The sequence below is a fragment of the Neoarius graeffei genome, chromosome 26, assembly GCF_027579695.1.
Source record: "Neoarius graeffei isolate fNeoGra1 chromosome 26, fNeoGra1.pri, whole genome shotgun sequence".
In the NCBI taxonomy this organism is placed as follows: domain Eukaryota; kingdom Metazoa; phylum Chordata; class Actinopteri; order Siluriformes; family Ariidae; genus Neoarius; species Neoarius graeffei.
The window spans coordinates 20,523,229-20,545,875 of NC_083594.1; the positions used below are offsets into that span (position 1 = coordinate 20,523,229).

Genomic DNA, 22,647 nt, shown 5'->3' on the forward strand with positions numbered 1-22,647 from the left:
GGAAGAGTCAGAAATAAAAGGAGGGCGGTGCAAACCTCACTGAATGCACTGTGTTTACCAATTTCAACACTACGGGGTGCAACTATGTTATTTTGTACATTAAGTCCTTCAAACGAACATGTAACTCAGAAACAAAAAAACATTAGGCGACATACTGTACATGGCTCATAATAAAACATCAATAGCCTACTGCGCGCATTATTTGAAGGGCATACGACGAGCCTTGCACTCCGCGAACTCGTCCACGATGCTCTGTATGTCACTGATTCAGTGAGCTTTTAAGCGGTAGTCTCACGACCCGAATAGTAAACAATAAACATGGAGGACATGGAGTCGTTAGTGTTGCTGGTCTTGGTGCTGTGGCTTGTTGTCACCGACAATGCGGACAGATACTGGCAAGAGTGTATAGATGAGGCGAGGCGCATAAGGCTTCAGAAATTCTCGTAATTCATAATTATTATTCTTCCGGGTTTGCGGTGTTTACAGATCCCAGCGCGCTCGCGGGGCGTGTGTGGGCATGTGAGGACACTCCTCCTCACCAATCAGTGCACAGGGGAGTGTCTGCTCACGCCCCCAACCTCAGTCAGCACAGTTTGGCTCGCTTCAGCCCCACTCCAAAACGGTGCGAGTTTTGGGGGCTAAGCAGGGCTGAAACGAGCTGAGTCGTGCTGGTTTTTGGTAGTCGAAACGCGAGCCGTGTCGGGCTGAAGTGAGCTGAAGCGAGCTGAAGCGAGCTGAAAAAGGGTAGTGGAAAAGGGCCATAAATGTTTCAGTCCTGCACACCGGCTTGGAGGAATTTTAGCCCATTCCTCCATACAGAACAGCTTCAGCTCTGGGATGTTGGTGGGTTTCCTCACATGAACTGCTCGCTTCAGGTCCTTCCACAACATTTCAATTAGATTAAGGTCAGGACTTTGACTTGGCCATTCCAAAACATTAACTTTATTCTTCAACCATTCTTTGGTAGAACGACTTGTGTGCTTAGGGTCGTTGTCTTGCTGCATGACCCAACTTCTCTTAGGATTCAGTTCATGGACAGATGTCCTGACATTTTCCTTTAGAATTCGCTGGTATAATTCAGAATTCATTGTTCCGTCAAAGATGGCAAGCCATCCTGGCCCAGATACAGCAAAACAGGCCCAAACCATGATACTACCACCACCATGTTTCACAGATGGGATAAGGTACTTATGCTGGAATGCAGGTGTTTTCCTTTCTCCAAACATAACGCGTCTCATTTAAACCAAAAAGTTCTATTTTGGTCTCATCCATCCACAAAACATTTTCCCAATCGCCTTCTGGCTTGTCCACGTGATTTTTAGCAAACTGCAGATGAGCAGCAGTGTTCTTTTGGAGAGCAGTGGCTTTCTCCTTGCAACCCTGCCATGCACACCATTGTTGTTCAGTGTTCTCCTGATGGTGGACTCATGAACATTAACATTAGCCAATGTGAGAGAGACCTTCAGTTGCTTAGAAGTTACCCTGGGGTCCTTTATGACCTCGCCGATTATTACACGCCTTGCTCTTGGAGTGATCTTTGTTGGTCGACCACTCCTGGGGAGGGTAACAATGGTCTTGAATTTCCTCCATTTGTACACAATCTGTCTGACTGTGGATTGGTGGAGTCCAAACTCTTTAGAGATGGTTTTGTAACCTTTTCCAGCCTGATGAGCATCAACAACGCTTTTTCTGAGGTCCTCAGAACTCTCCTTTGTTCAAACTTTCAAGCACCACTGTCCATACAGGACACTTTTTCGATGGAATAAAAACGTGTTCTATTCCCTTCTAGCGGGTTTTATTCATTTGGCTCAATAGCATGCAATATTGTTAGCATACCGCTTATCCTACTCAGTGGAGAATGAGCATTGAATATGGTTTATGATATTGCATGGCTGTCAAGACAACGTGACGTCACATGTCAGAGACGTAAAACTTCTGCGCTACCAAGTGACTGACAATTTGCAAACAAACATGGCCGCCAGGTTTGCTTCGTTACATATGGAAGAGTTTGAGAGAATTTTGAAAGAGAAAGACGCATTGAACATATGAAAGGAATGTGTATGTCTAATAATAATAATAATTATAATAATATTGGCTGCCTTTTTTTGTGGTATATCAGATATATTCCATTCAGCTTGCATGATATTGAACTTGTCTTCGACTCGTACAATATCACGCTAGTTGAATGGAATATATCTGATATACCACTCAACGCCAGCCGATATTATTTAAATAATAACCTCAACTTCGTCTCGGTTATTATTCACCAATATTTACTTCACCTTCGGCGAATAATTGTTAAATAACAGCAGATATAAATAGCTAATTCACATAATCTGAGTCTAATAATAAATATTATATGTAGATTATACAGATTGGTGTTATTTAACAAAGAAAAATGTCCATAAAAAATTGACGTTTTTATTTAACATTGATGGAAGGAGTCTCCAGTGTCAAGCTCTTTGTAACAGTCAGAGGTAAAGTTTTCTGCCACATGAAAGTCTTCAGGATCAACTGACTTCATAACTGAATTTTGCAGGATCTCAGTAAGCAGCTTCATTTTTTTTTTTTTTCTGGCTTACTAACTTCATGAGTAAGTGAGGCTATGACTCTGTAGCCACTTCTAATTTTTTCATGGACGTTCCACAACAGTAACGGTGACTTTAAATGGATAAAAAGTAAGTGTCTTTTTTTTAATAAATAAAAAAGGTATAGTCTTTGGCAATTTACTGTAGTATAAGAGCAATAAAACACTTCAGGGTGTGTTCTTCTAAGAAAATATTCAACTTCGGGGTGGTAACAGAACCTCTGCCTTGCATTTGATTATCTTTTTCTATAACAGCACGTGCTATCGTATTTTATTCCTTACTTTATTCATACCACAATTCATTATACAGTATATGTGTTTTTCTTAGGCGGCACGGTGGTGTAGTGGTTAGCGCTGTCGCCTCACAGCAAGAAGGTCCTGGGTTCGAGCCCCGGGGCCGGCAAGGGCCTTTCTGTGTGGAGTTTGCATGTTCTCCCCGTGTCCGCGTGGGTTTCCTCCGGGTGCTCCGGTTTCCCCCACAGTCCAAAGACATGCAGATTAGGTTAACTGGTGACTCTAAATTGACCGTAGGTGTGAATGTGAGTGTGAATGGTTGTCTGTGTCTATGTGTCAGCCCTGTGATGACCTGGCGACTTGTCCAGGGTGTACCCCGCCTTCCGCCCGTAGTTCAGCTGGGATAGGCTCCAGCTTGCCTGCGACCCTGTAGAAGGATAAAGCGGCTAGAGATAATGAGATGAGATGAGATGTGTTTTTCTTAAGACAAGCACAATTAGTGGGGTGAAGGGCCTGTATGAATTTTTATATGAAAACACTCTTGATAAAATCGTGTTTTGGGGCTACGTGGGTTTCTCATTGGGAACATTTTAGGTGTTAATCAGAAAAAAAATGCATAAATACAATAATAATATCCGTTGCAATTAATCATATTTAACTTACTCAAGATGCAAAGCTACACTGTTTGGCCCAAAGTTTGTGGACACCTGACCATCACACCCATGTGTGTTTCTTCCACCCAAAGTTGCCGTGAAGCACACAACTGTAGGCGATAGGATGTCTTTGTATACTGTAGCATTACAACTTTCCTTCACTGGAAGGAAGAGACCCAAACATGTTCCAGCATGACAATGCCCTTGTGCACAAAGCAAGCTCCAGGAAGACATGGCTCACCAAGTCTGGAGTGGAAGAACTCAATTGTCCTGCACAGAGTCCATCCCACACTTTTGGGATGAAGTGGGACACTGACTGCACCCCAGACCCTCTTCACCCAACATCACTGCCTGACCTCACTAATATTCTTGACAGCTACACTCCAAAATCTAGTGGAAAACCTTCCCAGAAGAGTGGAGGCTATTATCACTGCAATGATGATCAGGTGTCCACAAACATTTAGCCATATAGTGTTTCAACCACACAACCACAACATGCCCTTATTTTATGCATCAAAACGCTGCAAATTTTCAGTGTTCCTCAGCATCAGACTCATTGCCCAAGGCTGAAACGCAGAATAAACAGAACCTCATGCCAATTTTTATGAACTTCTGAGTTGAAATATTTCTAGTTTGAGGGATACGTTTGAGAAATATGCATACCCCTTGTCACTGCTAAAGAAAGATAATAAACATTGGTAAAAAGTCAAGATAACACCATGTTTCTAGGCACCTGGGAAATATTTAATGCAGAATATAAGCTAGGTGATTTAGATAAGGCTTTTATACAGAAAATGTAAAGGCATAACATTACTGACAGTAAAAACAAAGCAGAACTGTTGGGAACATCAACGGTTCCCTCAGATTTTGTTGTAAAATTGCTAACTGCTTCAGTAGATTCCACCATTCCAACGCTGCGTCCCAACTCCTGAACATATCAGAAGTTCTGAATTAACCACAGCACCTCGCTTCTCAATGTGAATGTAAACAAAGCAACCTTTTATCCATTATCTCTTCAGGACAGTTAAGTTCTGACAGCCACAATAACTTTTCACCTGACATAGTTTTGTTTAAATAATAAACCACAGCCTAATCACCCGTTTACACGGCTCTCAGTTTGGTTTAAATCAACTTAATACATTGTAGTATTCACACCTTTATGAAGTATTTTTGTTTTGGATAGTTTAGAGTTTGTGACTTGTGAGGTACCGTTGATGTTTCTCAGTATCATGAAAGTTTGTTTCGAGGTTGATGCTAAGTGTAACTATGGTGTTTGTTCACTTCTGAGGGAAATGTTCTCAATGGTTGTCTCATTCATACTTCAACTGTAGTTATATTGTCTGTATAAAAAGATTAATTACAATATGCTAGTAAGCTAAAGCATAAGCCTAATTTCATATATTATGATGCCGTATTTCTCCATTGCCTAGCAATAATGTTCTCACAACATAACTCTCTCTCGGTTTCTTTTTGTGTTCTTTTTGTATTTGGTAGTTTCAAACTTTCAGCTTCTGAAAAGATTTGTCGTTTTTATTACCTCCGCCAACTTTGTTTGTTGGTCTGTTCCCAACGTAACTCAAAAAGTAGTGAACAGATTTTGATCAAATTCGGAGGAAAGGTGGGTCATTGGCCAAGGAACAACTGATTAGATTTTGATGCAAATCCGGATATGTATGTGGACCTAGGATCCAGATATGTATGCGGATCCAGGATTTCTTTGTCCGTTCCCAACGTAACTCAAAAAATCATGAACAGATTTTGATCGAATTTGGAGGAAAGGTGGGCCATGGGCCAAGGAACAACTGATTAGATTTTGATGCAAATCCGGATATGTATGTGGACCTAGGATCCAGATATGTATGCGGATCCAGGATTTCTTTGTCTGTTCCCAATGTAACTCAAAAAGTCGTCAACAGATTTTGATGAAATTTTTAGGAAATGTGAGCCATGGGCCAAGGAACACTTAATTACATTCTGATGCAAACCTGGATATGTATGTGGACCTAAGATCCAGATATGTATGCGAATCCAGAATTTCTTTGTCTGTTCCCAATGTAACTCAAAAAGTCGTGAAAGAATTTTGATGACACTTTGAGGAAACATGGGTCATGGGCCAAAGAACAACTGATTAGATTTTGATGCAAATCCAGATATGTATGCGGATCCAGGATTTCTTTGTCTGTTCCCAATGTAACTCAAAAAGTCATGAACGGATTTTGATGAAAGTTTGAGGAAAGGTGAGCCACTGACCAAGGAATAATTGATTAGATTTTGATGCAAATCCAGATATGTATGTGGATCCAGGATTTCTTTGTCTGTTCTCAACGTAACTCAGAAAGTCGTGAATGGATTTTGATGAAATTTGATGTTCAGCTTTAGTATTATCCTAGGTTCAAGTGATTTGATTTTGATGTTGAGAATATGCAGCTTGCCGGAGGTATGTGCTCTACCGAGTGCCCTTCTAGTTTTTTACAACTATGATCTTTCTTTCATCCCACCTGAATCACTTTCAGCTCCTTGCAAGTACCATATTTTCCCTAGTTAGCCTATAAAACATGCTGTCAATGTAGGCATTCTGTACATGCCATATCCGTCAGCTCATGCTCAGGGCGTTATATATAGCTCCATATGCAGTACACTTTCTTTCTGGCATGTGCAGCACTTTGCGTAGGAAATATGAAGTTTACAAGGTGGTAAAGCATTACTGATACCATATGTGCTCGTTTTTTTTTCTTTAACATGTGCATCATTAGTAGGCGCACAGCAAAATTCCCCAGTGTTGAATTAACACCTACAAGGTTTATATAAGTCCAGCTGGACACAAACGAATACTGTGAAAGTGACTCTGTGGATATAATGGAACTTTAAAACCCGGTTAAGCCTATTTGAGAAATTTAAGACGCTATGTTGCAGCTGTTAAAAAAAAAAAATGATGGTTTATGTGAAATCAAAAGCTGCGTTTAAACTGCTGTTCATTATTCTGAGACGTGAACTGAGTGACAATCGAGCGAGAGTTTAGTGAGGGGGGACACACAAACCCCAGCTTTGTTCACATCTCGTCCTCCCAAAAAAAAAAAAAGAAAGAAAGAAAAAAAACGGGATTATTTGCTCGGCTTTTCGTCCGCCTTGTGCAGAATACATTACGTGTGTAAATGTTGTTGAACCCCCGGCGTTTCTTGGCGGAAAGGTCACACACTCCCCCTCGACCCTGATTCTGTTCCCTCAGGGCTTTTTGTGCATGTGTGTGTGTGTGTGTGTGTGTGTGTGTGTGTGTGTGTCCACACCCCCTTCTCCCCAAGCTGCGCCTATAAAGTTCGCATTTAAAAGGCGAGTGCGGTGCTGAGGGCCGAACAATAGCATCTTTCTGGACACACTTTTTCTCAGTGCCTAGGTTGCCAGATTGCCACTCAATTGCAACATATTTTAACACAATGGTTGGGAAAGCATATCCTTGTGCTGGAAGATATGATGTATTAGTTAGCGTTTGGGGTGGTTTAAGATAAGTCGTAGCTGTTCAAGTCAAGTCAAGTTTATTTGTAAAGCGCTTTTAACAACAGACATTGTCGCAAAGCAGCTTTACAGCAAATTAAAGACTTTAAACATGAGCTAATTTTATCACTAACCTATCCCCAATGAGCAAATCTGTGGTGATGGTGGCAAGGAAAAACTCCCTCAGACGACACGAGGAAGAAACCTCGAGAGGAACCAGACTCAAAAGGGAACCCATCCTCATTTGGGTGATAACAGATAGCATGATTATAAAACATGATTTGCTTCAGCTCTAGGAACTGCAAGGAGAGTTCAAATACGAAGACTGCTAGAAATGTGGGTCCTTTAGGATCAACTATTTTAATCTGAATTGGACAGTGACACGGTTAGGGAACTACAGTAAAGATTTTGCAAAAAAAAAAAAAATTTTTTTTTTCAATCAAGAACAGTCTCAAACAAAAACTGAGAGAATTTGCCAGTCTTGCAGCGTCAGTTTCAAGGTCCATTTAGTAACCCAACTATTTCTGCTCTCTGACTTTGACATTTATCATTTTGCGGCATCAATTAAACAATCTGTTGAACTCTCTATTTGATTTTAACTGTCTTAAACAAAAAAAAAAAACATGCACAAGAGAATAACTCAAAACAGAACGCTCGTTTGATATCAAATTTGACGAGTGGCCAAGGCTGCCGGAAGACCGGGTTTATTTTGTGTGCATCTGCCTGTCAGGTTTTAAATTACATTATCATTATTGATTTATCACACACCCCCACCAAAAAAAAAAAAAAAAAAACGCACAAGCTGTGACTGCAAACGTAAAGTTTAAGGGATACCGCAACCGAGCATGGTCCTACAGTTTGTGGTGAATTTTCGAACGCCACCAATATGGCCAACCTAAAGGACATCAAGCAGAGCCCTAGGCCTGCCATATGTTCGCTCATAAGTATGCGATTACAAAAAACAGCTGACCTCTCTGTGCAAGTAATGGATGAGAACAAAAACTCAGTGTGCATCCAGTCATATATAAGAGCCACTAATAATAATCTCATCATTAGCTTTTCTCAATTCATCAAGTTCAGATTCAACACTTTACCTCCTTCCTGATGTTCAGGTCTCATCCCGTAAGCGCAATTCCACGATTCTTGCCTACAAGGCGCATTAAAAAAGGTGAAGTGCTTCTAAGGCATGAGGAGTTTCCTATACCTTTTCAACACTCAGATCCTGTCACTATAAATAATTATAAAGTCCCAATTGGCGAATGGATTCAAACAGTTCTCGGTGTGATCCCGAAGACCTTTAAATTCTTCGATATTTGTAACCCTTTTTTGAAACCTCTTAGCCATTATAAGGCTTTAATATCAGGTCTAACCGGATTACTAGATTGGCCTGATTAAATCCACGTGCATAGTGCGGGCAAACATTTTCTAGATTGTGTGTTATTCTATGAAATGTTAACATCTACAAAAATGAGTGACTAACAAAGAATAATGTATTGTATTGCATTGTGTATTATGTGATACATCGTACTGTATGAGCATCGTATCATATCATGTGAAATCATTCGGTGGTTCCTGGTTTCCAGCATCGAGGACAGAAGGAAGGAAGGTTCAGGTGTAGCTTATGTTGAGCAGTCAATATCAGTAAAGATAACTGTTTAGAACGCTCCTATCTAGCAAAGGCTGCGTCTCATGAGCCAAATTTGGCTAAACGGAGCATCGTATTTATCCGGGTTTTTTTTTTTTAAATCTCAGGACTTTTCATGATTCAATGCCTATTTAAGTTTGTAAAAAGATGAGATCGCTTTCTTTGGAAAGGATACTGATGGGAAAATAAGGAAATTTAGATCTGAGATGAACTGAAAACACTGACAACAAATGCTGGGTTTGATGAAATGGCTAAAGTATGTTACTTACGCACAATTTGTACAAATTCAAACAAGTGAGAGCGATGAATAAGAATTTTCTTAAGGAAATGTAAGTGTTAGCCCTTCCCTTAAACCTACGCTTCATTACCTCCGACAACTTTGTTGGAGCAGGTTATGTTTTCACCTCCGTTTGTTTGTTACTAACGTAACTCAAAAAGCAATCAATGGATTTTGATGAAATTTTGCAGAAAGGTCAGCTATGGTCCAAGGAACAATTGATTACATTTTGATGCAAATCCGGATATGTATATGGATCCAGGATTTTTTTTTTTTTTTAAATCTGTTCCTAACGTAACTCAAAAAGTAGAGAACGGATTTTAATGATGTTTTGAAGAAAGGTCAGCCATGGGTCAAGGAACACTTGATTGATTTTGATCCAAATCCAAATATGTGGCTTGGCGGAGGTATGCACTCGACCGAGCGCCTTTGCATGTGAGTTGTGTAAATTCTTACATCTCTTTACGAGTAGGCCGAACACTTCGAACACCTGAACAGAGTGCCGGCTAAACAGCTGTGCTCTATTTTAACATAATATGTAAGAATTATTTTAAGCATATTTTTTTTAAATAGCAGTTTAAGTCAAGCAAGTTCATAATAAAAGTGCGAGTGCTGAACCTGAACTCATGAACAAATCAAGATGTGTCTGGATTTTGTTCAGATGAATGAGAGTTTTGAAAGCTAATCGACTTTATTTTCAGACGGTTAATAACCGGTTTAGTTCATGCTAAGGTCATACCGCGCCTTCAAATCTATCCAGGCTTGGGACTAAGTATGCACTGGTATGTACAAACCCAGTGGCTGGGTATCATAGGCGTCGAATTGGGTATGGACGGTATGGACATGTCCCTACCAATATCAAACGACGGCTGATATGTCCCTACCAATATTTCTGATTGAAGAAAAAAAAAATCACGCTCCGTGTGCGGTACACAAATGGTTACTGTAGGTTTCCACTGGGCGAAACGCCATGCAAAATTCGCTCATGAATATTCGCTCTGGGGGCGTGGTCGCGAAAACAGCAAGCAAGTCTGGCTACCATGTCAATTAGCAAGTGCGGTTGCAGTGCAGTGAGTCAGACAACTGAGTCAAGACAACAAAAGGGCAATAATATAACAACAACCAATCAGAATTCAGATACATTCTGTTGCCAAGTAAAATTGTAACCTTTCAACGTGTCAAAAAAGTTCTAGAGACCACGTCCTGTTTTACCGTTAGATCAATCACATATGGGCGGCACGGTGGTGTGGTGGTTAGCGCTGTCGCCTCACAGCAAGAAGGTCCGGGTTCGAGCCCCGTGGCCGGTGAGGGCCTTTCTGTGTGGAGTTTGCATGTTCTCCCCGTGTCCACGTGGGTTTCCTCCGGGTGCTCCGGTTTCCCCCACAGTCCAAAGACATGCAGGTTAGGTTAACCGGTGACTCTAAATTGACCGTAGGTGTGAATGTGAGTGTGAATGGTTGTCTGTGTCTATGTGTCAGCCCTGTGATGACCTGGCGACTTGTCCAGGGTGTACCCCACCTTTCGCCCGTAGTCAGCTGGGATAGGCTCCAGCTTGCCTGCGACCCTGTAGAACAGGATAAAGCGGCTAGAGATAATGAGATGAGATGAGATGAGATGAGATCAATCACATATCAGCTCAAACTAGCATTCTAAAACTAGTTAAAGCTCACGCAGAAGATAGCCGACTCCCCCTGCCAGCAGTGTGTTTTACTTCTATTTCTAAGGGAAAGGAACATACACCCTCCCGACAGTCAATGCGTTCTCATCTCATCTCATTATCTCTAGCTGCTTTATCCTGTTCTACAGGGTCGCAGGCAAGCTGGAGCCTATCCCAGCTGACTACGGGCGAAAGGCGGGGTACACCCTGGACAAGTCGCCAGGTCATCACAGGGCTGACACATAGACACAGACAACCATTCACACTCACATTCACACCTACGGTCAATTTAGAGTCACCAGTTAACCTAACCTGCATGTCTTTGGACTGTGGGGGAAACCGGAGCACCCGGAGGAAACCCACGCGGACACGGGGAGAACATGCAAACTCCGCACAGAAAGGCCCTCGCCGGCCACGGGGCTCGAACCCGGACCTTCTTGCTGTGAGGTGACAGCGCTAACCACTACACCACCGTGCCGCCCATGGTGGAACACAACGGAGCAAAATATTGTGACCCTGAAGTTGGCGCCACTGCGGGTTGGCATTGGGTTTATGTCCCCAGCAGTGTTAATACCAAACCTACGCCCTTGCTGGTTCTTTGGACTGAGGCGGAAACCGGCGCAAACCCACACAGACACGGCGAGAACATGACAGCTGCTCGACTCGAACCCAGAACCTTGTTGCGAAGCACAAGGCTAACTTTGTCTTCAAAGTGTTCCATTTGTAACCAGAATGACGTCATTACTCTGAGAAAAAGAGTTGTGACGTCACTGATCAGCATCTCCTGAGTGTTGAATGACGTCATGTAATGTTGACTTGACACCTAGTGTTAGACTGCTGAATTAACAGGTGTTAATAATTTAGCCTTTGGAGGGTTTGGGCCATGCAGTGGAACTTTGTGAATAAGTTTTGGCACATGCAAAGTTGTACACTTTGTGGCACTCACGCTCTGAGGCCATTGCGATCACCGACTCGGTGGTGGCGTGATACTCATCCGCCTCGGTGAACTCGTCCAGCTCTCGCGCTGCTCCGGTTCCCGCCGCGTCTCCCTGGAAGTCGTGCTGGTCGAGGAGGCGCTGCAGCGGCGGCGCGCGCGGAAGCAGCTGCTCGGCCACGGCGCGGCTGATGTTGGGCGCGTGCTTGAGCCGCAGCTTGCTCAGGATCTGCGATTTGATGGTCTCGAGACGCAGCGCGCGGCTCTGCTCCCGCCACGCGCACGCGGAGCACTGGCGCGCGCCGGCTGCCTCCTCCTCCTCCTCTTCCGCCTCCTCCTCCTCCTCCTCCACCGGCACTTCCTCCTCCTCGTGCATCACCTCGAGCAGGGAAACAGCGGAGGGCATCACGGCCCGCACGGGCACTTCAGAGGGCGCCGCTGCGCGCGAGAGCAACTCGGGCTCGTCGCTGCCGCACAGCTCGAGCGCCACGAGCACCGTCAGGCACAGCCAAAAGTTAGCGCGCGCCATCCTCAGCGTGCTTTATCCCTCTCTCTCTCTCTCCCTCTCTCAATCTCTCTCCCTCTATCCAAAGTTTGTCAAGTGCAAAATCCTCCAAAATTAAATGTCCTTCTGCATGAGTCTGAGTTCCATAACAAAAATAAAATGCAAAACAAAAAAAAGCCTTAATGCATCCCAAAAAAGGCAGATGTGATTTACTCCCCGTACACTGATAGAAAGAAAAAGGGATGGATTGTTGTTGTTGTTGTTTCCGCTCCGCTATGTTGCAGGTTTAAACTGCCTTGTTGGAGGATGTTGCTGAGCGTGGAGGCGCCTTTATAGAACCTCAGTTGGTGTCGTAATCCGCCTGGATTGGCTAAGAGGGCAAACAAAGGGCTTTCAGGATGGACAGAGAGAGAGAGAGAGAGAGAGAGCTCCATGTAGAGATCCCTGATATTAAGATCAGCGTCTGCTTCTAAAAAGTTAATGCGATTTATAAAGATGTAACATTTTAATTGTTCAGTTATTATGAGTTGTGGTTGGAGTGAATCAGCTGGTTTTGTTGTGCATGAGTTGTGGAGTGGACTGGATCAGTTTAAGTACTGGATCAGTTTAAGTACTGGATCAGTTTAGGGACTGGATCAGTTTAGGGACTGGATCAGTTTAGGGACTGGATCAGCTGTAGTTGACCAGCAATATTAACTTAATATCAAGTTCTGCATTGAACAGGCTGATGCAAATTAATGAGGTGTGTATAGTTATTTTTCAACTATGCTCAGTTGTAGTAATGAAGTATTAGTTGCAGTGGACTGCACTGGTTTTAGTTGTACCGGATCAGTTGTAGTGTCATGGATCAGTTGTAGTGTCGTGGATCAGTTGTAGTGTTGTGGATCAGTTGTTGTACCAGATCAGTTGTAGTGTCATGGATCAGTTGTAGTGTTGTGGATCAGTTGTTGTACTGGATCAGTTATAGTGTCGTGGATCAGTTGTTGTTGTACTGGATCAGTTGTTGTACTGGATCATTTATAGTGTCGTGGATCAGTTGTAGTGTTGTGGATCAGTTGTTGTACTGGATCAGTTATAGTGTTGTGGATCAGTTGTTGTTGTACTGGATCAGTTGTTGTACTGGATCATTTATAGTGTCGTGGATCAGTTGTAGTGTTGTGGATCAGTTGTTGTACTGGATCATTTATAGTGTCATGGATCAGTTGTTGTTGTACTGGATCAGTTGTAGTGTTGTGGATCAGTTGTTGTACTGGATCATTTATAGTGTCGTGGATCAGTTGTTGTTGTACTGGATCAGTTGTAGTGTTGTGGGTCAGTTGTTGTACTGGATGATTTATAGTGTCGTGGATCAGTTGTTGTTGTACTGGATCAGTTGTAGTGTCGTGGATCAGTTATTGTTGTACTGGATCAGTTGTAATGTTGTGGATCAGTTGTTGTACTGGATCAGTTGTTGTTGTACTGGATCAGTTGTTGTTGTGCTGGATCAGTTGTAGTGTTGTGGATCTGTTGTTGTAGTGTTGTAGATCAGTTGTTGTTGTACTGGATCAGTTGTAGTGTTGTGGATCTGTTGTTGTTGTTGTTGTTGTACTGGATCAGTTGTAGTGTTGTGGATCAGTTATTGTTGTATTGGATCAGTTGTAATGTTGTGGATCAGTTGTTGTACTGGATCAGTTGTTGTTGTACTGGATCAGTTGTAGTGTACTGGATCAGTTGTAGTGTTGTAGATCAGTTGTTGTTGTGCTGGATCAGTTGTAGTGTTGTGGGTCAGTTGTAGTGTTGTGGATCAGTTGTTGTACTGGATGATTTATAGTGTCGTGGATCAGTTGTTGTTGTACTGGATCAGTTGTAGTGTTGTGGATCAGTTATTGTTGTACTGGATCAGTTGTAATGTTGTGGATCAGTTGTTGTACTGGATCAGTTGTTGTTGTACTGGATCAGTTGTTGTTGTGCTGGATCAGTTGTAGTGTACTGGATCAGTTGTAGTGTTGTGGGTCAGTTGTTGTACTGGATGATTTATAGTGTCGTTGATCAGTTGTTGTTGTACTGGATCAGTTGTAGTGTTGTGGATCAGTTATTGTTGTACTGGATCAGTTGTAATGTTGTGGATCAGTTGTTGTACTGGATCAGTTGTTGTTGTACTGGATCAGTTGTTGTTGTGCTGGATCAGTTGTAGTGTACTGGATCAGTTGTAGTGTTGTGGATCAGTTGTTGTTGTGCTGGATCAGTTGTAGTGTTGTGGATCTGTTGTTGTTGTACTGGATCAGTTGTAGTGTTGTGGATCTGTTGTTGTAGTGTTGTAGATCAGTTGTTGTTGTACTGGATCAGTTGTAGTGTTGTGGATCTGTTGTTGTTGTTGTTGTTGTTGTTGTTGTTGTTGTACTGGATCAGTTGTAGTGTTGTGGATCAGTTATTGTTGTATTGGATCAGTTGTAATGTTGTGGATCAGTTGTTGTACTGGATCAGTTGTTGTTGTACTGGATCAGTTGTAGTGTACTGGATCAGTTGTAGTGTTGTAGATCAGTTGTTGTTGTGCTGGATCAGTTGTAGTGTTGTGGGTCAGTTGTAGTGTTGTGGATCAGTTGTTGTACTGGATGATTTATAGTGTCGTGGATCAGTTGTTGTTGTACTGGATCAGTTGTAGTGTTGTGGATCAGTTATTGTTGTACTGGATCAGTTGTAATGTTGTGGATCAGTTGTTGTACTGGATCAGTTGTTGTTGTACTGGATCAGTTGTTGTTGTGCTGGATCAGTTGTAGTGTACTGGATCAGTTGTAGTGTTGTGGGTCAGTTGTTGTACTGGATGATTTATAGTGTCGTTGATCAGTTGTTGTTGTACTGGATCAGTTGTAGTGTTGTGGATCAGTTATTGTTGTACTGGATCAGTTGTAATGTTGTGGATCAGTTGTTGTACTGGATCAGTTGTTGTTGTACTGGATCAGTTGTTGTTGTGCTGGATCAGTTGTAGTGTACTGGATCAGTTGTAGTGTTGTGGATCAGTTGTTGTTGTGCTGGATCAGTTGTAGTGTTGTGGATCTGTTGTTGTTGTACTGGATCAGTTGTAGTGTTGTGGATCTGTTGTTGTTGTTGTTGTTGTTGTTGTTGTACTGGATCAGTTGTAGTGTTGTAGATCAGTTGTTGTTGTACTGGATCAGTTGTAGTGTTGTAGATCAGTTGTTGTTGTTGTACTGGATCAGTTGTAGTGTTGTAGATCAGTTGTTGTTGTACTGGATCAGTTGTAGTGTTGTAGATCAGTTGTTGTTGTTGTACTGGATCAGTTGTAGTGTTGTAGATCAGTTGTTGTTGTTGTACTGGATCAGTTGTAGTGTACTGGATCAGTTGTAGTGTTGTAGATCAGTTGTTGTTGTACTGGATCAGTTGCAGTGTTGTAGATCAGTTGTTGTTGTACTGGATCAGTTGTTGTTGTACTGGATCAGTTGTAGTGTACTGGATCAGTTGTAGTGTTGTAGATCAGTTGTTGTTGTGCTGGATCAGTTGTAGTGTTGTGGGTCAGTTGTAGTGTTGTGGATCAGTTGTTGTACTGGATGATTTATAGTGTCGTGGATCAGTTGTTGTTGTACTGGATCAGTTGTAGTGTTGTGGATCAGTTATTGTTGTACTGGATCAGTTGTAATGTTGTGGATCAGTTGTTGTACTGGATCAGTTGTTGTTGTACTGGATCAGTTGTTGTTGTGCTGGATCAGTTGTAGTGTACTGGATCAGTTGTAGTGTTGTGGGTCAGTTGTTGTACTGGATGATTTATAGTGTCGTTGATCAGTTGTTGTTGTACTGGATCAGTTGTAGTGTTGTGGATCAGTTATTGTTGTACTGGATCAGTTGTAATGTTGTGGATCAGTTGTTGTACTGGATCAGTTGTTGTTGTACTGGATCAGTTGTTGTTGTGCTGGATCAGTTGTAGTGTACTGGATCAGTTGTAGTGTTGTGGATCAGTTGTTGTTGTGCTGGATCAGTTGTAGTGTTGTGGATCTGTTGTTGTTGTACTGGATCAGTTGTAGTGTTGTGGATCTGTTGTTGTTGTTGTTGTTGTTGTACTGGATCAGTTGTAGTGTTGTAGATCAGTTGTTGTTGTACTGGATCAGTTGTAGTGTTGTAGATCAGTTGTTGTTGTTGTACTGGATCAGTTGTAGTGTTGTAGATCAGTTGTTGTTGTTGTACTGGATCAGTTGTAGTGTTGTAGATCAGTTGTTGTTGTTGTTGTTGTACTGGATCAGTTGTAGTGTACTGGATCAGTTGTAGTGTTGTAGATCAGTTGTTGTTGTACTGGATCAGTTGCAGTGTTGTAGATCAGTTGTTGTTGTTGTACTGGATCAGTTGTAGTGTTGTAGATCAGTTGTTGTTGTTGTTGTACTGGATCAGTTGCAGTGTTGTAGATCAGTTGTTGTTGTTGTACTGGATCAGTTGTAGTGTTGTAGATCAGTTGTTGTTGTTGTACTGCATCAGTTGTAGTGTTGTAGATCAGTTGTTGTTGTACTGGATCAGTTGCAGTGTTGTAGATCAGTTGTTGTTGTTGTACTGGATCAGTTGTAGTGTTGTAGATCAGTTGTTGTTGTTGTTGTACTGGATCAGTTGTAGTGTACTGGATCAGTTGTAGTGTTGTGGATCAGTTATTGTTGTTGTACTGGATCAGTTGTAGTGTTGTGGATCAGTTGTAGTGATGTGGATCAGTTGTAGTGTTGTGGATCAGTTGTAGTGATGTGAATTAGTTGTGTTGTGTACTGGATCAGTTGTAGTGTTGTGGATCTGTTGTTGTTGTTGTTGTTGTTGTACTGGATCAGTTGTTGTACTGGATCAGTTGTAGTGTTGTGGATCAGTTGTGTAGTGTACTGGATCAGTTGTAGTGTTGTGTATCAGTTGTTGTACTGGATCAGTTGTAGTGTTGTGGATCAATTGTTGTACTGGATCAGTTGTGTAGTGTACTGGATTAGTTGTGTTGTGGGTCAGTTGTTGTTATTGTACTGGATCAGTTGTAGTGCACTTCATTAGCTATAGTTGTACTGGGTTATTTTTAGTAATCCTGGATCAGTTGTACTGGATAATTCTAATTCTGTATTCTCTCTCTCTCTCTCTCTCTCTCTCTCTCTCTCTCTCACACACACACACACACACACACACACACACACACACACACACACACACATACACACACACTAATTGATCTGGTCCACTACAATTGTTTCACTACAACTACAACTCAGGAAAACTACAACTAATGCAGTACAATAGAATACTGATCCAGTCCATTGCAGCTAATCCAAACAACTATAACTGATTCAGTGAACTACAGGTAACGTAGTACAATCTCAAATGACAAACAAGAAGTTAATCAGTTAATAAATTGATATTACATTTATATTACTGGATTCTAAATATAGATCAATAAGTAATAATTCTCTCTACAGGATCAGCTGTAGTGTGCTGGATTAGTTGAAGTTGGACTGGATTATTTGTCGCTGTACTAGAGCAGTTGTAGTTATGTTAGATCAGTTGTTATTGTACTGGACCAGTTGTAGTGTAGTGGATCAGTTGTAGTGTAGTGGATCAGTTGTAGTGTACTGGATCAGTTGTAGTGTACTGGATCAGTTGTAGTGTAGTGGATCAGTTCTAGTGTACTGGATCAGTTGTAGTGTTGTGGATCAGTTGTAGTGTACTGGATCAGTTCTAGTGTACTGGATCAGTTGTCGTGTTGTGGATCAGTTGTAGTGTTGTGGATCAGTTGTAGTGTACTGGATCAGTTGTAGTGTAGTGGATCAGTTCTAGTGTACTGGATCATTTGTAGTGTTGTGGATCAGTTGTAGTGTACTGGATCAGTTCTAGTGTACTGGATCAGTTCTAGTGTACTGGATCATTTGTAGTGTTGTGGATCAGTTGTAGTGTAGTGGATCAGTTGTAGTGTACTGGATCAGTTCTAGTGTACTGGGTCATTTGTAGTGTTGTGGATCAGTTGTAGTTGTACTGGATCACTTGTAGTTGTGCCGAGTCGGTTAAAGTTGTACTAGATCAGTGTTTTAATTTATCAGGCTAGTTATAGTTTACTGAATGAGTAATGTAGTGTAGTAGAGTATTACGGATCAATTGTATTTGTACAGGATAAGTTGGTTCAGCTGTAGTTATACTTCATCAGTTGTAGTTTTACTGGATGTGTTGGAGTTATCCTGGATCAGTTGCAGTTGTACTGGATCAGATGTATTGTTGTGGATCAATTCTATTTGTAATGGACCAGTTGGATCAGCTGTAGTTATACTGGACAAATTGGAGTCGCATTGGCTCACTAGTAGTTTTATTGGATTGGTTATAGTTGTGCTAGTTCAGTTGTACTGTACTACATTAGGGGTGTGTATGTGTACTTGCTATAGATCAAGGATTGGAATTTTATTTTATTTTATTTTTTACCAACAGTATTAGGACATTTTGAGAAGCGAGGTCCTCAGTTCTTTAAAGGGTTGTTTGAGGGTTAAGACATAATTTTAGGGTTTAGATGAGAATTACATTTAGATGAGGGTTAGGGTAAGGGTTGGGGTTAGGCATTTAGTTGTGATGGTTAAGGTTAGGATAAGGGGCTAGGGAATGTATTATATCAGTGACTGTCCCCACAAAGATAGAAGTATGAGAGAGGGAGAGAGTAATACAACTTATTGATCTCATAGATACCTCTGGAGTCACAGGAGTGCCGTAAAAAAATCTGCAAAATAAAATTAATGCTGAAAATAATAAGATAATGAATAAAAATAAAAGAATAAGAAAATGTTTTTCTTGATTACCTCACCACCAGGAGTCCACCAGGGGGCGAGATATTGTTTTCGGTCGGGTTTCTTTGTTTGTTTGTTTGTTTGTTTCTTTTTTTTGTTGTTAACGATATTACGGGAAAACAGCTGGATCAATCTTCATGATACTTTCAGGATAGATGGGCATTGGTCTCAAATAGAACCTCCAACATTTTGAGGGTCATCCAGTCAAGGTCACCAAAAAGGTCAAAATCGTTTTTGTTGTGGCCACTACGTCATCGTTCTGTAAGAATGTAAGAGTGTAACAATCACACATTGCGCATGCGCATACACGTGTTCCGATTAAAATGGCCGGTGAGTGTATACAATTTGGTTCAACATTTGAGATAAATGGACTAGACTAAAGAAATCGCTTTCAGACATGTATATGCTTATTACAGAGGGAAAGTGCGTTCCACTGAGCTCTAGCGCCGGGCCATTTCCGGGAAATAAGAGTTTGGGTCATGGGGACAGCGTGTGTGTGTCAGCCTCGGTTCGGAGGTTTCAGTTTCGAAAACTGTAAGGGTAGAATAATATAAAGTACAGATACTTGGTATATTTTACTTCTGTGATTTTTAAATTGTTAATTTTTGGATTACGCTTCATTTTTGTGGCTACTGCCTCATAGAGGAAATATATATGCTGTATTTACTGTAAGCAAATAGAAAACTATTTTATTTATAAGCAGTAGCCACATGGACCCATAGGGTACCTTTTTTTTTTTTGCAATATCTTCCTTCATATTCATCATAAGTGCTACTGGGCGAGGTTTGTTTTGCCTGGAAACACTTGTTGCTTTTGCTATTGCCTATTGCTTTTTTGTTTGCTTGAGTGGCCAAGCTTTCAGTCAGCTGGCTGTGGGCGGGCCTTCCTGCCCAGGTTGAACAGTCAATTCCTGCACACGTGTCCTGCTTTGCGCAGTGTGAATATGGTAGCAGTTTGAATCGGGGAGCGAAGAAGAGGATCTGCTTCCTCTGTGTGTTCGCTGGCTGTTACTTGGGCTTATTCTTTTACAGTTTTAGTTTTTTATGGCATTCCTATAACAGTGTTCCCCATGTTATTTTTTTTAATGACTTGAAAATTACTCATTATTTACTTCCAAGTAAATGCCTGGGAGTGTGGTGGTTCATGACACTATCGTGTCATTTATCCTGTTCTACAGGGTCGCAGGCAAGCTGGAGCCTATCCCAGCTGACTATGGGCGAGAGGCGGGGTACACCCTGGACAAGTCACCAGGTCATCGCAGGGCTGACACAGAGACAAACAACCATTCACACTCACATTCACACCTACGGTCAATTTAGAGTCACCAGTTAACCTAACCTGCATGTCTTTGAACTGTGGGGGAAACCGGAGCACCCGGAGGAAACCCATACACACACGGGGAGAACATGCAAACTCCGCACAGAAAGGCCCTTGTCGGCTGCTGGGCTTGAACCCAGAACCTTCTTGCTGTGATCTGTATAAATAATGATCTGTGGGTGGCACAATGGTGCAGTGGTTAGCAGTTCACAGCAAGCAGGTTCTGGGTTCGACTATGGGCCTTTCTATGTGGAGATTGGGTCAACTAGCTACTCTAAATTGCCATAGGTATGAGTGGCTGTCTGTCTCTCTGTTTTAGTCCCATAGATTGGTGACCTGTCCAGGGTGTACCCTGCCTCTTCCCCAATGTCCGCTAGGATTGGTTCCAGGTCACCTGTGGATCACTGCAGTGGATAAGCGACATAGAAAGTGAATGACTGAATTATGATCTGTTGTAGCTGTATTCAGTCAGCTGTAATGCACTGTATTAGAACAATTATAGATGGATTGAATTAAGTGTACTTGTACTGGATTGGTTGTCGTGGAGAGGATCAAGTGTAGGTTGTGTAGTGTACTGGATCAGTTGTAATTCTACTAGGTCTATTATGGTTATACTGGATCATTTGTAATGTATTGGATCAGTTGTATTTTATTGGATCAGGTGTGTAGTGTCCTCGATCAGTTGTAGCTCTAACAGTTGTAAGTTCTGTAGTTTACTAGATCAGTTGTCCTTGTACTTGATCAGATGTAGTTGTAGTCGATCAGCTGTGGTTGTACTGGATCAGGCATAATTGTACAACCCCAAATCAGAAAAAGCTGGGACGGTCTGCTGAAATTTAAATTAAAACTGAAAACATTGATTTGTAAATAATCTTTGACCTATATTGCACTCAAAACAATACAACAGCGCATTATTTGATGTTTTACCTCGTGAAATTTATTGTTTTTCAGAACAAATACATTTCAATTTTGATTCTTGCAACACATTTAAAAAAGAATTTGGGACGCTAAAATAGCTACCACTTTATAATGTTGCCATTCCTTCTCACAACACTTAAAAGATGTTTCGGGACTGGAGACACCAAGTGATGAAGTGTTTCAGATGTTTTTTTTTTCATTCTTCCTGCAAATGGGTCTTAAGGTGTGCAACACGTTCTCTTTTGGTGACAGAGGGGACAGGCACACCCTCTTCTTCCACAGCCATGCCTTTGTAATGTTTGCAGAATGTGGTTTTGCATTGTCTTGTTGAAATATCCCTGGAAAAGATTTCATCTTGAAGGCAGCATATGTTGCTTCAAAATCTCAATGTACTTTTCTGCATTAGTGCTTCCATCACAGAAGTGTAAGTTACTTTTGCCAAGGGCACTGACACAACCCCATACCATGACAGACCCTGGCTTTTGGGCTTACTGCTGGTGACTGTCTGGATGGTCCTTTTTGGCTTTCATCTGGAGCACACGGTATCCATTCCTTACAAAAAAGACCTGGAATACTGATTCATCTGACCACAATGCATGTTTCCATTGTGTGATGGTCCATCCCAGATGCCTCCAAGCCCAGAGAAGTCGACGGCACTTCTAGACACAGTTAACATAAGGCTTCCTTTTTACACAGTAAAGTTTTAACTGGCATTTGTGAATGTAACTCTGTATCATAGTGCTTGACAAAGGTTTGCCAAAGTAATCCCGAGCCCATGTGGTTATATCAGCTATAAATGAATGACGGTTCTTGATGTAGTGCCATCTGAGGGATCAGAGATCATGGGTGTTCAGCTTTGGCTTGCGCCCTTGCCCTTTACACTCTGAAATTCCTCCAGATTCCTTGACTCGTTTAATGATATTATACACTGTAGAGAGTCAAATATCCAAACCACTTTGTATATTTCTTTGAGCAACGTTGTTTTTAAACATTTCAATAATGTTCTCATGCATTTGTTGACAAAATGGTGATCCTCTGCCCATCTTTAGTCCTCAAAAGCTTACATTCTGGCTCTCCCCTTTTAGTTATGCTGTCATAGTTAGTTTTGCCGGAGTCCCTGCTTGCACTCAGTGCAAAATGTATACTGTTTTTACTCATTAGGTGACATTAGGCATACCTAACACCCCCCCACCCCACCCCACCCCCCCTTCCTTCTGTCTGTCCTCTGTTGAGTTACAGTACATGTCGATCCTGAGACACCAGTGGTGCTGACCTCTTCTGCTCCTCAGATCTGCCTGATCCATCCTGATGCCCTGCACCTGGCTAGAGTCTCATCACATTGCTCCTGTGGAGGACGGCTCCATATAGACCAGGGGCGATTTCTCAGAGGCAACAAGGGAAGCCGAGCTTCCCCTAAAATTCTCTCCCCAAACTGCGGCGTCTACGACGTTGAATTCTCATTAAAACAATAACTTGCATAACATAATATATGCCCAAGATTGTATTTATGTTCATAACTATCCTGTAACTTATTTGAGTGATGTCTGACGAACTTGCAGTTCGCTACGAGAATCACCTTTACTGCCAGGCTGTAACCTTTCTTATTTCAATGGGCTCTATGGACTGGCAGCAGTGTTGCCAGATTGGGCGGTTTTAAGTGCATTTTG

At 41.8% G+C, this 22,647-nt stretch overlaps 1 protein-coding gene across 1 annotated transcript in view; it reads right to left on the reverse strand.

Annotated features, from left to right (window-relative positions):
- The window catches only part of gdf11 (growth differentiation factor 11), a 54,858-nt gene extending 42,621 nt beyond the window's left edge, over positions 1-12,237 (reverse strand). Inside the window, exon 1 of the mRNA XM_060911030.1 lies at positions 11,489-12,237. Within this exon, the coding sequence (XP_060767013.1) occupies positions 11,489-12,005 (517 nt within the window). The 5' untranslated portion in view covers positions 12,006-12,237. The remainder of the gene's footprint in view (positions 1-11,488) is intronic.
- Between the last annotated feature and the right edge of the window lie 10,410 nt (positions 12,238-22,647).